Here is an 18,515-nt window from a genome sequence, read left to right on the forward strand (position 1 = left end):
TGAGGTCAAGCTTGGTGTAGGATTTCAATGCGAAGACCTTGAAACGAAATTTGTCATGCATTGGCGGACACGTCGGATGAATAACACGCCTCTTCTGACACACTTGTGATGTGTTTGTATGTGTTGGTTTGCGGCATTGTCGTGTATTTTGTGTTGCAGTTGACAGTGATGTGCAATAGCCATGTTGACTATGCATTGACTGACATGTGGGGTGGATATCTATAGGGTGTGTGTGTGTACGCTAGTTGTGTCTATGTATGTTGCAGAACTTGTGTTGGTCTGTATGGTCATTCATGCATAACGTTGTTCTCTTGGTATTCAACATATCAAGCCGGCTCAGTATGCTGTGTTTCAGTAGGGGTATTCATGTTAAACTTGCATGGTATTTCAGTGAACCCAAATTCACCCCATCTTATCACCTCTGTGAGAGATGCAGTGCTCCCCCTGCTTTCCATTTATCCACTGTTATACCAATCAGACACCCATGAAGATTCCGGGATAGAATAGGTCTTCGGCAATCCATGCTTGCATTAAAAGGCGACTACCGGGATCGGGTGGCCAGGCTCGCTGATTTGGCTGATGCATGTCATCGATCTCATTTGCGTGGATCGATGCTCATGATATCAATCAATGGATTGTCTGGTCCAGATTCGATTATTTACAGACCGGTCATATTGCTGGAATATTGCTGAGTGCGGCGTTAAAACAACAAACAAACAAACCAATCAGTGCTAATTATCCCCCTGCCTTCCATTTATCCATTGTTATACCAATCAGACACCCATGAAGATTCCGGGATAGAATATGTCTTTGGCAATCCATACTTGCATTAAAAGGCGATTACCGGGATCGGGTGACCAGGGTGGCTGATTTGGTTGATGCATGTCATCGATCTCAATATCCATTGTTATACCAATCGGTGCTTCCATTTGTTGATTGCTAATCACCGTTAACATTAATTAATTATTGTCGTCCCTTGTTAAATGTCCACCTTTGTTCGTTGTTTTACATGTAAATGCCCTCTGCATCCTAGCATTCATTCACCTGATGAAGGATTAAGCATATACTCGGAAACATTGTGGTCCTTATAATAAAGAAGCTGACATCCATACATTCGTTCTCATACTGTCTTTTGTCCACAATGATACAGAACAGTTGTTGAATTTCGTTTTCATGATATTGCAGCACTGGACTTGCTGGTTTGATTGTTATTGTATACACCATGTCCATAAACCTTTTGTATCAAGATATTTTAGAAGAATGTTCCTTAATGTGTTATATCTGTAATATATATCAGGCCCACCAAATATAATCATTGGCAGCACCAAGACGTTGTTGTTGTGTGTTGGTTTTTTAGCAAGGTTACGTAGGCCATCCTCCCATGATACAGCAGCTGTACAGCAGCCATTATTGTATTTGAAATTCACATCAGCATAGACTTATAAATAATCATAGAAAATTTCTTAAGATATTAATTTTATCACTTGACATCAAGACACTGAATTCATGTAATGCTGGAAATACAGGTTCTTGGAATATACTGGTCATGCAATTCGGCATAGACCGTGCATACAAACAAGAAATGATACTCTTCCTAAAAAAAACACTTTTTCTTTCGTTTCTTGGAGCATTTGAATATCTGCCAGTCTCAAATTTTAGTTTTTGAGAGCTACATTTAAACTTAGTTTAAGCTACACGAAATTTATTTATAGAAACATACTTATTATAATACTCTTGACACGCTATAGATTTATACTTAGCGTAAAATGAGTGTTTTGGAACCATGTGACAAGGATGTATGCCAATCTTGCTGATAAAAATATTTTGCTATTTTGATAAAAATGATTGAATACTACCGATGCTTTGATTATCCCAAACATAGCCGAATGCCATTTTAACTAATACATTACTTAACTTTGAAGCCCAATTACTTTTACCATGAATCCTATGTATCATATTATAACATTTCTCTGGTAGTGGTGAGTCTAGCATGGATAATGATTTATACCAATATTTTCTACAACGCCGGGGTAGAATAGGTCTTCAGCAACCTATGTTTGCCGTAAAGGTGACTATGCTTGTCGTAAAAGGCGACTAACGGGATCAGGTGGTCAGGCTCGCTGACTTGGTTGAAGCATGTCATCGATCCCAATTGATTATTTACAGACCGCCTTCATATAGCTGGAATATTGCTGAGTGCGGCGTTAAACAACCAACCAACCAACAGACCAACCATTTGGTCTTATCAATGCTGACTGTCTATTTGTCCGCACCATATGGCATGCTGAATGACTTCGTCACTATGTGACAATTGTTTCCTTTATTAAGATTCCTGTCAGAACCATTACGTTTCGTGCCAATTGTGCAACTAATAAGGGTAGGTTTTTTTCTTTTCTGTCACCCCATTATTCTGAAATAACAAATGCGTAATTGAGGTGTTTTGCTTTTATTCAGAGATTAAACAATACAAATTGCAACATGTAAAGCATCATCAGTTTTATAATACAGACGTTGGTGCCCTATGAGGATTGATGATGCATGATATTATACCACAGACAAGTTTGAGAACCATACACATTTCTTGCATTGGCAAGTCATTACGCAGGCTCCCTGCCCTTGGCGGGGGATCATCATCATCCTCATCCTGGTCATCTTGGCTTGTGTCAGCCTGCAACTCCATGTATCTCCCCCATTTCACAAAGGTCATGGAGAACTATTCTCCGCACCTTGTAGCACTCCGACCCGTGAAGAACCGGATCAGAATAGGTCTTCAGCAACCCTTGCTTGCCGTAAAAGGCGAATAGCCGGATCCGGTGGACAGGCTCGTTGACATGGTTGATGCATGCCATCATATCCCAATTGCATTGCTCATGATGTCAATCATTGGATTGTCTGGTCCAGACTGTCTGGTTATTTACAGAGCGCCATCATATAATTTAAATATTGCCGAGTGTGGAGTTAAACAACAAACAAACAAACCTTGTGGCAGGCAAACCTCATGAATACAACACACATTTAATATTAGAGGCCCAACATGTTTTACGAATCTCTGTTCTTAAATACCGAAAACTATTTGTCTGTTTAAGAATAGACACATACACTTGTGATATTAATCTCAACCAATACTTTATGAACTTTACATGTGTACAACCTTAAGAGAAAACATGTTGACAATTCTTCTAGCTACTCTCTTTGGAGAACCTCTGTTTATACACAGAAATAATTTACAATAGCGATCATGGACAGTATTAATGTCGGGGGGGGATGAATGCCCTTATTTCAACTGCATAAGTCAGAACAGGCATAAAATGAGCGTCAAATATGCGAAAACAGACATTCTTTCAATGAAGACTATTATTCGAACAACATTAGAGACTGCTGAGCTGACATCTTCGGAGTTGAATAAAAAGAGCCCGAGCAAGACAGTTCTATACCCAGATATGTATTACTATGTACTATCTCGAGTACAGAATCTCCAATGGTAAACTATTCATATTCCCTCAAATGGCCAAACAAGATAATTTTTCTCTGTGCGGCGTCAGGCTCAAGAGCATATAACATGATACCATGGTAATTTTTCGGCGAGAAGAACCCCTGAAACACCGTTAATGAAAATTCTACCATGAATTTGGAATTTACTCAATTCTGATTGGTCAATCAGAGGCTATTAAATCACAAGAACCCCCTCTGATTGAAATAGCTGGTTTGACGGCTGCATCACCGCGGAAGCTAATTTTCATAGAATATTCCTATTTTCAGTCATTGTCGGTAGGCCTATTTAAATAATTATATCTACAATTTCAGGTTACAAAATGCACAGATCCGGTTACTACAATATTCAAAGGATGTGTGGCAATACATTTGTTGCAGAAAAACACGACAGAAATCAACAAGGGAATGTATTTACGTCTTGGAGACAACAGAGAGCTTGGAATTTTGGCGCTTTTCTATATACGACTGTGACGTCATATCTTTTGCGTCACAATAAGCGATATGACGTCAGAATGTTGACGCGCGATGTAGAGCGAAGCTTTGCAAAGCTTGCTTTGTTTTCTTTAGGGATGCCCACCTCATGTTAGCTTACTAGCTTACCAAGTTGCCGTGCTTATATGCTTTCAATGCCTGTCATATGTTCGAGTGAAGTATTACGGTGTAAACAAACTGCATGAGTATATACAGCACCATATTTTGTTCGGAAATTCCGTAATTCAGATCGATAACCAACTCAAAACACTGAACTCGACCCATGCCGTTTCACTCAGTATATTTGCTAACCCCAAAGAGTTCGCGTTTTATTTAGTCATGGTAGAATGGAGATAAACATATCAACACGAGTTGTTTTTGATATCAAATATATCAACACGAGTTGATAAAAGTGGAAAAATACCGAGGCTTGACGAGGAATTTTTCCACTTTTATCAACGAGTGTTGATATATTTGGTATCAAAAGACACGAGGGTGAGATTCTATTTATCATCCATCATCATTCTTCCAACTTTTTCAGTTTGTAGACAGTAATAAGGGGTGTCTAAAGTGTAAAAAGTAATGCTTACATCTTCAGTAGCAGAGTCATTAGTGATGTCATTTGATTGTGACGTTATGGTAACAATGACGTCACAATGGTCTGCAAAGCATTGTGATGCAATTTTATTGCAGCGATATCTACAGTGTAGATATCGCTTGATCTCACCCAAGCGATATCTCCTGTGGGAGCCAGTTTTGGACGATAAATGGCTGTGCACTCCCATATCCCTAAATATATACTAGTCAACTTTTCATAGAGATATTCTATTTAAATGTACACTTGACATTTGAGAATCAGTTTTGCGTATCATAGAAAGATAAAACAGATATCCCTATCAATAGTTTCATGATGACGTTGACATTGTAATTCAACAAAGACTATGTTTGGACGTATTGTGTTACTTTGTTTTCATATTAACTGCCAAAATAAGTTAAAATGTAAGGAGGTGGAGGTCTCCGGATATCAAACACATTTTTTTTATATAAAACAGTTTTATGGTAGACATCTTGAGGACATTTCCAAATATGACGCATCGGTAAAAAAAAATGATGTCCACTGCAATTCCCTATTATGCCTTGTACCATATGTTCCCATATTTGTTCGGGTGAACATTTGACTTGCCTTTGCATGTCTTTGTGACGGGTGGAGCAGGATACGCTCTCCTTTTCGCGAACACCCGGTATCATGACTATTTGTTAGTGATTCATAAACACAGGCTCATGATATAGTCGGAATTAAACAATCGACTATGAAGAGATTTCTATTGGATATGGAAAGGGTTGTGCCGCTTTATTTATATATTTTAATGCTATAATCGAAAATATATTCTCCCTATGCTTCTGGTGGGAGGAATACATAACCCTGGTCTGAACGTAACCTAAAGACAATACTAGGGGATTTAACAATGAAAACGATATTCTCCCGAACTTTCGAAACATTCTTATTCAGGCTCTAAAAGCAGCGTGAAGACAATGCCAGAGAATGTCGAAGGTTGTCTTCTGCTTTCTCCATGATGTTAGAGGGGAGTTTATTTTTCAATCGCTTTTTCAATCAATTTCTTTTTCCGCCCTGTGATCTCTATGTCTGAACCACTAACAAGTGTCATGTTTACTAAGGACCTGTTCCCTGCGGTGTAAATCACAATACCAAACACTGACCTCAAATCTTCTTGAAAACCAACATCTTTGACAACAGCAAAAACAACATTCTGTCTCAGATTGAGAAAAACTACCCTTTTCCCCTTCCTATCAACAAGAATACCTATTCCGAAATTGGTCCATGTGTGGACGTCTTTGATATTCTTAACGAAGTCAGTGGTGTGCTTCACGTATATATCTCGCCCTTTCGTCACCATGATGCAGATTCTCTCATGGTCCGTGCAGTAAGAGAGACTAAGCCTCACAATGTTCTGATGGTCAAGGGTCCTGTATTCCTCATTCACTTGTTGGCTGAAGGTTGTCTCAAAGATGGTGTTCCCTGGCTTGAGCAGGTCAAGGAGTTTGACAGCAGCTTGTACCTCCCAGTATTGTGGATCATCGTTATTGGGAACCGCTGTGGTAGCACACATCTTCTTGGGCTTGTCGAGGGGGATTTTGTGTCTGTGTAAAGAATTTAGTTCACCTCTGCTGCTCCTGTGTTCCTTTATTTCAAGACCAAGCAATGGACCTGGCAATGGAGAAAACTGTCTAGTACAAGCGCTTAATGAAATGTAATTTTCAATTACTGGTTTGTTTTCACAAAATTATAGGGTATTTGGTTGAAAAATTATATAACAATATTGCAAAACATATCATGTCATGTGTGATATCTTAAATGTATGGTGGGATGAAATAGAAGTAATGTAAAGGATGAAAGCTTTATAAGTAACGGTTTCCGGCATGCCCAAGGGACGCAACTCTGCACAGCGAATTGTGGCTCCTTAGACGACTGGGCCACAAGTGCTCCTTCTAAGTTAAGAGGCCCTTATCAGTTAAAACCTCGGTGGGCGAAATACAATTTAAGTTTTTCATGAAACTTTATCCTAAAACCATTATACAAATACAACTAAAGACATATCAGGTTTATGATCCTCATGTTTCATAGAGGCGCATGCACTCAACTAAGTCTCTGAACTTTCGATTCATTTAGTCACCTCTTATGATAGAATGCTGGGGACCTAAATTGCTACCCGGACTAACATCTTGTCTCTGAAATGAAAATATTTTACCGAAAACCTTTTCTTTCTTCATTAAACTGCAGTATTCTAGACTTGCCAACTAAAATAGACTTGCATGGGCTATATTGGATATATTGTCTCAGGGTCTGAATGACAGACTACCCCTCATATTTTTATGAAATATACAAACATGAGTCTGACGCTGACACAGCTCGGAGCTATGGAACCACTGACTGCACAGTACTTACACAGTACTGATCTAGAGATGCCAGTCAGGGATATTTCTCTCACACCGCCACCGTGGCCCGAGGCATCTTTAAAACAAGGAAACGAAATAATCACTGCTGCTGTACAAAGGAACTATTAATGTATTTACATATTGAACAACATGAGCAGGTCATGGAATGGTGAAGGAGCAACGTGAAACATTCACACTAATAGTTGGCTATTAGTGTGAAAATATATTTCAAAATATTTCGAAATTTTAACATTTGGATAGAAAAAAATAAAGGTTTTTAAATATTTGTATAATCCTGTTCCAGAAACAAAAGAAAAGAAACATTTACTTTGGTAAGTGTAAACATGCCTTTAAATGCTGAGAAAGAATAAAAAGCCACTCACGACCTTTCAAGTACAGTTTGTTTGTATTTTGTCAGAGTACTTTAGAGATGATATAATGCGTTGCTTACCATTGTTATTGTTCAGAGACCTGAATAGGACTGTATCACGTGATAGCTGAAATAGGTAGAATGAATCAGGGCATATATACAATAATGGCATATGTAACAGCACCCTCAACATTCAATGTATTAATCTCCATTCTCTAGTCCAGTTCAGCTTTGCATAGAATTTCACTTCATAAAACTTATAAGATGTGATATTGGTACCTTCTTCATGATGCTCAGGCCATTAAAAGCCAAAAAATCTCGTAACGATGAAGTTTTGTAAGTTTTAATGTTTTTATCCAGTTTTTCTGGTGCAGTTTCAGGTCATACATGACCATAAGTCTTTAAAAAGTCTCTATCTGGTAAATAGGTAGGAGACAAGACAAGGGAAAAATTAGAGAATTTTACACTCGAATCTCCCAAAGTTAGAACAATGTGGAACAACCAAGTGGATGGTCCAGACATGGCTCAGGTCTATCGTCTCGACCGGAGGCAGGACTGTCCACTGGCAGTAAAAGAAATAGAAAAAATGTACGACTCTTGTTAGATTCTCCAGCTTCTGGACTCTGACTCTGATCAGATGTCTGATGACAGATCGGATACCGTCTGACTATTCCGAAACTGAACCATCTCAGAATAAATCTTAAAATACCATAATGACCATTATTCATAACCTGCCTAGAGTTTATCTCCCTATTTGTCAAATCAAACTGAGAATATTTACTTTACTCTCCTGGAAAAAAAAGCAACAAAACAGTATCATATCAAACAGAAATCTCGATTGTACGATTCCGATTATTTTATTAGCATGTGTTTATGAATCACTATAAGTGAGTGATGATACCAGGTGTTTCCGAAAAAGATAGGACCCGTGAAGATTCCGGGGTAGAATAGGTCTTCAACAACCCATGCTTGCCGTAAAAGGTGACTATGCTTGTCGTAAAAGGCCACTAACGGGATCGGGTGGTCAGGCACGCTGTCTTGGTTGATGCATGTCATTGATCCCAATTGCGTGGATCGATGCTCATGATATTAATCACTGGATTGTCTGGTCCAGACTCGATTATTTACAGACTGCCGTGATATAGCTGGACTATTGCTGAGTGCGGCGTTAAACACCAAACCAACCAACCAACCGACAAGAAAGGACCCCAGCCGCAACGAGGATGTCCTTCCGTGGAATTGCTCGGGAAACTTAGACTTCTTGACTATTTCAGCGTTCCTTCCAGTCCTGTTGGTCCTCTTTTGCGTTTTGCATTCGCGTTCCCTAACTTGTTATTCTTTCAAGAATTAAAATATATTGACTTAGATCGTCCGCCATTCTTATAAAGGGCTTTTGTTTTATCCCGTGAGATTTAATGGCTTTTATTGTCCTGTTACTAAATGCTGTGAAAAGGGTATCACGTCTTCTACGTTTAACTCGTGAAATTACATTTCCACACACCTCGTGTGTTTGTGAAGCAATCATTTTCCTTCTCATGAGTTTGAAATCAACATATCAAAATGATTCCTCCGAACGAGATCTAATTTCAGAGTACGAGTGGGACCTCGATTTATTTTATCAAATCCAAAGAATTCTATTAAGCTGGGAAAATGTTATATTATTGTCAGCGTCGTGGCAGTTGAGGCCATTTGGAAATGTAGTCTGCAGTAAAAGATGCCACAGCATCTTATTAAATGAATGTTGCGCTCAGCATCACTATTCAACTATCAGGACAAGGTATTCATTCAACTATTTTCTACATAAATACGGAGGTCAAAGGTATTCATTCAAATATTTTCTACATAAATACGGAGGACAAATGTATTAATGGGAAACAAGTAGCTAACTTCTCCCCTTGTATCTGAATGACTGAATGTACTATTACATAACATCATTGCAACGTGCATAACGTTCAACAAGTTTTCGAATTGTTCCACAAAAATCACCCTAAAATCCTTTATATGGACTGAACAAAATATGGCGTCATCATCAGTAGAAACAAAAACTGCCGGGCAAAAGAAAGTATACACCCATATTTGAAACAAACAAGAAATGGTTATTCTATGGTGATCTATTTGAATCTGGTATCATAGGGATTTTTAGACATTAAGTTTGTAGTTTTTCAGGCGATTCAGACTAGTAACATTTTGATGACGTTATATTTTCAAGTGTATACTTCCATTTGCCCGGTAGGTTACATGCCAAAGCCATCAACAGGATTTTCAATGAAGCTGCTCGGGTAGCCATACTGACAATAGTGTTTAAGCCTCTTTAATAACTCAGTTGTCATTGATGGGAACAAGCATGTGAAGTTTCAGCTTCATTGGTCCAGTGTGGGTTTGGTTTGTTTGTTTTTTAACGCCGGACTCAGCAATATTCCAGTTATATGACAGCGGTCTGTAAATAATCAAGTCCGGACCAGACAATCCAGTGATTGACATCATGAGCATCGATCCACGCAATTGGGATCGATGATATGCATCAACCAAGTCAGCGAGCCTGACCACCCAATCCAATTAGTCGCCTCTTACGACAATCATAGTCGCCTTTTATGGCAAACATGGGTTTCTGAAGACCCCGGATCTTCACGTGTCCATTGGTCCAGTGGTTCTGACGAGAAGAAATCATTGGACATAACATGTGGAAAATGCACACACTCTTACCAAACTTTAAATGACATATTTACCAATTTTTGAAGCTACTAATTTTAACATACCACTTTGTGAGTGCCACTCCCCTGGCCAAAGTGCATCATTCCATGTCTTTTCTCATCTTTGTCCCTCCTTCCTTCATGGGGCCCCAGTCGGTCGACTCGTGTTGCTATCTTAGACGCTCTTGTTGATGCGCCTTTAACCTCTCTTCCTATATCCTAGTGCATTCGGAACAAAACTGTTCACACCATTAATCAATAACATCCATTGATAAAAGCTCATGTTTTGCATGTCCTGCTTATTGCCAGACGTCAGTGTTATTCAGAGATTAACCAGTCTTGAGTATCCACTGAAACAGATTCCACTGGGCGTAAAGAGCAAAATAGCTGCCTAAAGTAAAGTGAGTGAGTATGGTTTTACGCCGCTTTTAGCAATATTACAGCAATATCACGGCGAGGGACACCAGAAATGGGTATCACACATTGTACCCAGGTCGGGAATCGAACCTGGGTCTTTGACGCGACGAGCGAACGCTTTAACCACAAGGCTACCCGACCGCCCCTTGTCTAAAGTATATGAATGGATCACTGAAAATCAGTGATGACACCAGGTGTTCGTATTCGTTTTAATTGGAAGGAAATGTGAACTGACATTATTTAAATGATAACGATTGTTAATGCTTGGGTTAGTTTTTTTTAAGTTCTATTTGCATTTACTAACCGAAAAGTTTTCAAATTGTTCAATAAAATAAAAATTGCATTCTTCCTACCGAGTTGCAACAGAAATAAATACATTAGGTGAATAAAGCAAGCAGCGGAACCCTTTGTCTTATTACCCCCAAAAAATGTGTTTGCCTTATTTAACCCGAGTCGAATGCAATCACTTAAAAGGCAAAATAAATTGTGCATCTAATACGGTCTCATAAAATTTTAAAATTTCTGAAATTAAATCTTTAAATACATAATTTGACTCACAATCTGCTCGTTAATAATACATGTCGCACAATTGGGTTGCTTGCGTGTTTGTTGGAATAATGATTATGATTATGATTATGTTTTTTAACATCAACAGCACACAATGATTGTTTAGCTCAGGTGGTCATAAAAACAATTTAGTTTAACCGTAAATAACGTTTACGCAATGCTTCGGCTTGCTGAAAATCAACGTCTATTCACCGTGGGTATGCTGCAAACAGAATGGCCCAAAACGAAGTTGACAGTTACTTTAATGTACATCGAAACATAATATCAGTTCTGTTGAGACGTTATCTACAGCAGGGCAACAATCATGACTTGTAAAGGGCCGGTCGTCCTCGTGTGACGTCACGTCAACAAGACAACCATATCCTGTTGGTGCATCTAGGGAATCGCTACCAAATTGTTTCATTACCAACTCGGACAATTCCTGGGTTGAGGCCAATTAGTGGCAGAACCCTACGCAATTGGGGTTGAGGGAGCACATCATCCGGCCCCGACCTCCAGCGATACGCCCAAGTTTGCCGACATCAGGAACACCTAATTTTGTGTAGACAGCATCTGGTGTTCAGAAGACAGGCCTGTAAAAATATACTGTTCGCAGAGTCCAGCCTTCATCTGGTCAGCTCTGTTATCATGCAAGGGTCTTCAGGCGTCCGAGAGAACGTTTTAGTGACGCTTGTGTTATACCGTTGTCCGTTGTGGGGTGGAAGTGTAATGGTATGGGGTGGCATCACAATTCATGGGAAAACACAACTCATCCACGTAATGGCACTTCGAATAGCGTATGCTACCAGGAAGACAGCGTTTAAGATCATGTTTTACCCTTTGTGCAAATGCAGGGACGTAACGTCGCGTTGCAGCAGGGTGATACCTATGCACGTGTTTCACGTGTGGCACGTGCACGTGTTGTTACAGAACTTCTGAGGCAGGATAACATTGCTGAACTGCCATGGCCGGCTGTTTCTCCAGACCTCTCCCCCATAGAACATGTGTGGTATGTGATTGACCGACGCCTACGATAGGACAAGAACCAGCCAATAACTTCAGATCACATGGGTCAATTTGGGGTTGACATTTTAAACAACATGACCCAGGCTGTTATCAATCATCTAGTTTCTTCAATGCGCCACCGCCTCGCATGTCTCAACGCAAATGGTGGTCTCACCCGATATTGGCATTGTTAATGGAGTTGTTGGAGCACGTCTCGATATCTCCCGTTACCAGGTATTGGTCATTGAATTCGTTATGATAAAACATCGATCCAACAAATGACCACAGTATGGTGTCATTTTCAATAACATAGCATTTACACCACTTTACATGGAGCACAGTTACTTTGTACCGTTCAGCTCTATGGTTCAACATAAGAATTGGACAAACCACTTTGTCAGGACCCGTATGGCCGATTTCTTGTTTATTCTTGACACGAGGTCTCTGGATACTTTTCATCTCGGCTGTCCTGACATTCCTGATCTTTGGTCGGGCAGCCTCCAGTCTCCTCACACGCATCTCCAGGTCAGATACCTTTCCCAGCGTGCCTTTAATCTGTCTCTCTAGGTCCTGGGACATTTGGAGAAAAACGCACATTGTCAAAGACTTTGTTTCCAAGCGGCTGAAAAAAACATTGCATTACAAAAACTATCCAAATCCTCTTGACAAAGGGGATTTATAAACCATCGCCAGATATCTATCAACTTTTCTCATTGAAACGCGAATCTCCCGCATGTTATTTTCTGTTTGAACATTCACATTGTCCAAGAAAGGACACGGTGCTATAAAAAAAGTCTCAACAATTTAATGCACCCGTTCACACTGAACAAATTGAATTATCCAACCAATCAAATCATGACTGTGTTTAAGTAACAATCTACGGAGATGGTAAAGCAAATCCTGCACGGACTATATGAGCCCATTGATGCCACGCTTTTATTCGTTTTCACTTTTGTATTTCGCGAATGTGCTTTAGGCAAGTTATTTCATTAAGAAGCATCTCTAGACTGTGTCTATCATGCTTCCATGGGCCATAGGGTGATTCAATGTCGCTATGCCTTACCCGTCAAGACTAACTAGCTTCATATGCTTGTTTGTGAACTCATAACTGTTGACAGGACATACATGTACCACTACACAAAATGTGTAATTTCCAAACTAAAATACCATCTTGCAAAATGTCAATTCTAAATTTTCATACAGAAAACACAAAAATTGTCCAATAAACAATAACAAAAAAAAGAATAAATATTCTTTAAACGGAAATAATTCTCTCGGAAATTAGCCAGTTGGTGCAAAATTATCGTTCATTCCATGTTCTTTCGAAATAAGGAAAATACAGTTTTTCTTCCAGTGTACATACCACTTGTTGGGTTTGTGCTTGTGTCTGCTTCTCCTCTTGCGCTGACCTGTTCCGCTCCAACTCATCCACACGTCCCTCGAGCTCCCTCACCATGTCCTTTGTCACAAACAGAATCTATACGTTGTTATGTTGCTTCTGATAAAGTAAACTTTTCGTGCAGTGTTTTCAAACTCATTTGATTTGAAAGTCATTGTTTTCTCATACAATAGTTCAAGAAATGAATTCAATTGTTTTCTTCACCATTTAAAGAGTCATATTTCTGATCTTTATGATACTTATTTTTAAGTATTATTGTATATGTCATCATATGTCTTTTATCTGAACAGAATGTATAATGTATACAATGGATCTACATGTTTGTAACGCAAGTACAGCTTCTAATGAATGCATTTCACAGAGATCAACTCACTCTGGCGCTGTAAGAACTTCCTGGTGTTTCCTGGGGGCGATTCTGAAGCACCTCCACCACTGGAAACAAAGCGACAAAACTTTCCATAATCATAAGAAATCTCTGTTGAAAGCGGAGTTCGTTGTACGATTCCGACTACACCATAAGTAATAGGATTTAATATTCACATTTTAGCCATTAAAAAATATTATCGTGATGATACCTTACTTATTTCATTAATCTGTAACATTAATAAAGACAGTTCAAAAAGTCTTGTGGTGGAGATTATCAATGCCGCTAACAAAGTTAGGTATTCAATAACATTGCAAATAGATCAATAAGTTTTCTATCACTGCTGGACAGTCTCTGTGGCGTAGGGGAAAGAAAGATCAGCGTTTCTATCCTTCCATCCCCTGGCCACGTCGTACCAAAAGACTTTAAATGACGGTATTTGTTGTCACTATAATAAAACAAGGATTCATCGGTTCGGAGTCAGTATACTGTGTATGAGTGGAGTATCCATATTAAACTGTGGCACACACACACACACACGCACACACACGCACACACACGCACGCACGCACACACACACACACACATACAGACACACACGCAGACACGCACGCACACACACAGACCCAGACACACGCACACACATACGCACGCGCGCACACACACAACACGCATGCACGCATGCACACACGCAGGCACGCACGCACGCACACATGCACGCACGCACACACAAATGCATGCACGACGCTACACAAGTGAAATAATCTTGATCGCGACGTAAAACCACATTTCACCTCATCTCACCTCCTCACCTCACCCCACCCCACCCCACCCCACCCCACCTCACCTTAATCACTGCATGGACATTGCAATGATTGTCATAATTATGAGATGTTTCGACCATGTTTCGTTTATGCGTAGTCATGACATACAAGGCTCCTGTGAAAACACTTCGTTCAGATGACAAGATGATATTCAAATGGTCTTACTACTTCGCAGATTCTTGACTTCTTTCTCCAGCCACTCACCACGTGAAGACAATATACCTTGTCGCCCCTGATGTGGAGAAGTGAAATCTTACACATTGCAATTTTAACATACACTCTTCAAAAAAAGAAACGCACAGGTAGTATGTAGTTCATGTAACACAAAACATCCGGTATATTAATTGGATATATGTTATTGGAAAATGTTGGTGGCCGGATAATAGACAAACGGTGCGTCAAAACGCAGCCATTGTCGATTTGCAATGTCTTAAACGGTATTTTTTTCACACATGAAAAAATGTCATGGAGGAAAACAGTAAAGCAAAATGAACGTTCAAGTTGTGGCATTCGTGGTTGTGGCTAAAAAAAGGCAAGCATAAGCCAATAATTTGTCATTCAATTGTCAACATTTTTCACGATGACCGATACACACAGTTCAATTCCACTGCAGACCGTCCGAGAACCGGCTGTCCAAGAGTTACCACCCCTGCATAGGATCGCTACATTCGACTGATCCACCTACGTCAGCTACCAATACCACAGCTACGGAGACTGCAGGACGCATCCCTGGTTTGAGGACCAGACTGTCAGGAACCATCTTCGCGAGGCTGGAGTACGACCCAGAAGACCAGTTACCTGAGGGAGCTGTTTCAACAGGAAAGTCGACCCCCCTTATAATATCAACTGATCTCCAGAGATCTCCAGATCTCAACCCAATCCAACACCTCTGGGATGATCTCGATCGACGTGTACGCCAACGCCGGAACACGCCGCAGATACTCCCACAACTGGCCAACGCATTACAAGCAGAATGGCGCAGAATTCCGCAGAACAGAATTCGTACACGTATCCAGTCAGTGCCGAGGAGATGCAGAGCCGTTATTGCTGCCTGGGCGGTCACACGAGATATTGAGTTCAGCGCAACCAATTGACATGACAATGAACAGTTTTCAATGCCTTTGTACAACGACAATACGTGACTAGCGAGCTCGAAAATTTCATATTTGTATCTATGATATTTAATTAAATAAATCGACTATATTAGGTACAATACATCTACTAAAAATCTACCTGTGCGTTTCTTATTTTGAAGAGTGTATGTCAGTGCACGATTATTAATAAGGATTACGGCGAGCATCAACTAAGTCTCCAAAATGATCTGTTCTCGTGTAATAATTAATACATAATTGTACCCACTCTATACACCTCCATGAAAAGTAATTGCTATAATAATAATAATTGCTGTTTTGCATAAGCATTCAATAACACTCTTCTCTAATGAGTTAGTGGTCGCCATCGACCGTACATCCCAAGCGCTGCTTAATAAAATCGTGGCTACTTTTATCGTCACAGGGTTTCCTTCTCAGAAGCTTTGGCTTTGCTAGAGAAGTTATTAATCATGGTTCTCTGAAGAGATATGTTTTTAGCATTGACTTGAATGTTTCAACGTATGCTTCTCATGTTTGGGGGCGGATAGTTCCATAAAGTAGGCCCAGACCTTTAAAAGGAGTGGTCTCATTTACAAATGGCTCGTCGTCGTTTATGGTATCTATAGGGATGCTGATCGCTGGCTCCCAGTTACCTTGTTGGCGGATGTGCCTGGATCAGTTCATTGCTCGATCCACAAGCTGTTTGATTTCATATCTGATCCTATCTGAGACTTTTAATCTCTTAGTATTGGTGGAACAAATTTTCGGTATCGTGTCTTCACCCTAGCAGCAGCGTTCTAAACTTGCTGCAGTTATTTTCCTAAAAACATAATGTAATAATACTGTTGCCTTGTGCAAAAGATGAAATCTATTGTCACGTATTGGGGTCACGTGGTCCTTTTAAGTCTTCTAGCCTTTGGATTTCGCTCGATAGCTTCCGTTATGAGGATGGAAAACATATACTTGTATTCGTTTATCAGTACTGCAATTGGTGGCAATCTTGACCGACTCATCACTTATTTTCAGTGGTCCATTCCGATAATTGTCACAGCTACTATGCCCACCAAATCGAATCTGTTTGGGTAGACACTCTAGACTAATTTTCTCTAGCATTGACAATTTATATTTACAGAAATACTCACATGTTGATATGGTAGTGTTGTATGACCTTGTCCTGGTTCGCTTGCTGACCCCTGTTCTCGGCCTTCTACAAATTCAGCAGCTTAAAACAGTAATATTTATTGTTTTAATACAACCGACAATATCATACGTCAGGGACATTGTGAAAAGAAACACCAAAGTAGGGTTTACATATTTCTGACGGGATGAATAAACGTTTACTTCACCTTTCTACATAGTGTCGAGGACATTAAAGCATTTTGTTTGTATTTACATTAACATGTACAGTTCTTTACAGGCTCCCGAGGTATGGCACGTGTACATATTCAATTTGGGTATTCGGCTTACAATCGGCCACGTGGAACCTGTGCTGGATCCCGTTCCTCTGAGAGATCGTAGCGCACCGACAGTCGTAATTCTCTGTTAAAGTATTGGATTCACGATCACATTAGCGCTACGGTGAAACGAACCACTGGTCACAACGACAGTCGTAATTCCCTGTTAAAGTAGTGGAATCACGATCTCATTAGCGCTTCGGTGGAACGGACCACTGGTCACAAGGGGCTACCAAATGGATCGGGTGGTCAGGCTAAGTGGCTTGATTGATAGCGTGCCATCTACCCCAACGGCGTGGATACTCATAATATGAATCACACGTCTAATTGGTCAAACTTGAATATTTACATGCGGCTGTCATATGGCTGGAATAAAGCTGGACTATAGCTGATTGTGTGATTAAATAAGACTCGTGTATTTAGTAACCATTTCTATTTAATGGTGGTGAGTTGAAATGGGGTTTAACGTCGGGTCCAAGATTATTGCACTTATATAGCGACGTGCATGTACGTGTGTGTGTGTTTGTGTGGCTGCTTGTACTAGTCGGGACTGATGCCGATTTATAGTGCTAGCTCACTGTGATGCCATGCCGCAGTTTAACATGAATACCCCACTCAGACACAGTATACTGACTCCGAGCCGGCCAGTCCTTGTTTTAGCCCCTTTATGCCGAGCGCCAGGCAGGGTAACAACAAGTACAAGTATTTTAACGTCTTTTGGTATGACGCGGTCGGGGATCGAATCCCGGACCTTCCGCTCTCCGGGCGGACGCTCTACCATTAGACCCCGGAGGCGGTCTCTATTTAATGATTTAGTGATTTCAATTAGTTAAATCAGAAAATAAGTGACCATCTCTGTTTATGTAATTAATAACAACTATACCACTTGCTCCCTCTTCTTGTTCCATATCTGAAAGAGAAATAACACTTGTCATGTCGAGCATGTGTCTGTATTCATGATCTACACTCGAGGCATACGTCCACATTTGAACATGCAAGAACATATGAAACAGTGACATATTAATTTGTTGTTATTGTTGTTGTTGTTGTTGTTGTTGTTGTTGTTGTGTAACGCCGCACTGTTCCAGCTATATGACGGCGGTAGGTAAATAAGCGAGTCTGGACCAGACAATCCAGGGATTGATATCATGAGCATCGATGCACGCAATTGGGACACAGTGACATGCATCAACCAAGTCACCGAGCCTTACCACCTGATCCCGTTAGTCACCTCTTAAGACAAGCATGGGTTGCTGAAGATCTAATCTAACCCGGATCTTCACGGGTTCGTGATATAATGTGTTTGTCTATTCACGCTCATACATTCAAGCAAATACCTATTTCATTCTAGTACCACACACACACACACACACACACACACACACACACACACACACACACACACACACACACACACACACACACACACTCACTCAC

General features: G+C 40.2%; 1 protein-coding gene across 1 annotated transcript; it reads right to left on the reverse strand.

The window, feature by feature from the left end:
• Window positions 1-5,552: 5,552 nt before the first annotated feature.
• LOC139447325 (uncharacterized) lies at window positions 5,553-17,986 on the reverse strand. The gene is made up of 10 exons (XM_071228627.1): window positions 17,962-17,986; window positions 16,767-16,846; window positions 14,699-14,765; window positions 13,719-13,777; window positions 13,310-13,405; window positions 12,337-12,516; window positions 10,045-10,197; window positions 7,370-7,415; window positions 6,929-6,994; window positions 5,553-6,190 (listed from the first exon to the last, which is right to left on the reverse strand). The coding sequence occupies exons 1-10, from the start codon at window positions 17,984-17,986 to the stop codon at window positions 5,553-5,555; spliced, it is 1,410 nt and encodes a 469-aa protein (XP_071084728.1).
• Between the last annotated feature and the right edge of the window lie 529 nt (window positions 17,987-18,515).

The sequence above is a fragment of the Haliotis cracherodii genome, unplaced genomic scaffold (genome assembly GCF_022045235.1).
Source record: "Haliotis cracherodii isolate W230 unplaced genomic scaffold, xgHalCrac1.p SCAF_7, whole genome shotgun sequence".
NCBI lineage: Eukaryota > Metazoa > Mollusca > Gastropoda > Lepetellida > Haliotidae > Haliotis > Haliotis cracherodii.

Coding starts and splice junctions, on each gene's coding strand:
- LOC139447325 (XM_071228627.1), bottom strand. CDS start 17,986: ATGGAACAAGAAGAGGGAGCAAGTG. Junction 10,198..12,336: donor ATACGGGTCCTGACAAAGTG/GTTTGTCCAATT, acceptor CGAATGCACTAG/GATATAGGAAGAGAGGTTAA. Junction 7,416..10,044: donor GGAGTGGCACTCACAAAGTG/GTATGTTAAAAT, acceptor TACCTATTTCAG/CTATCACGTGATACAGTCCT.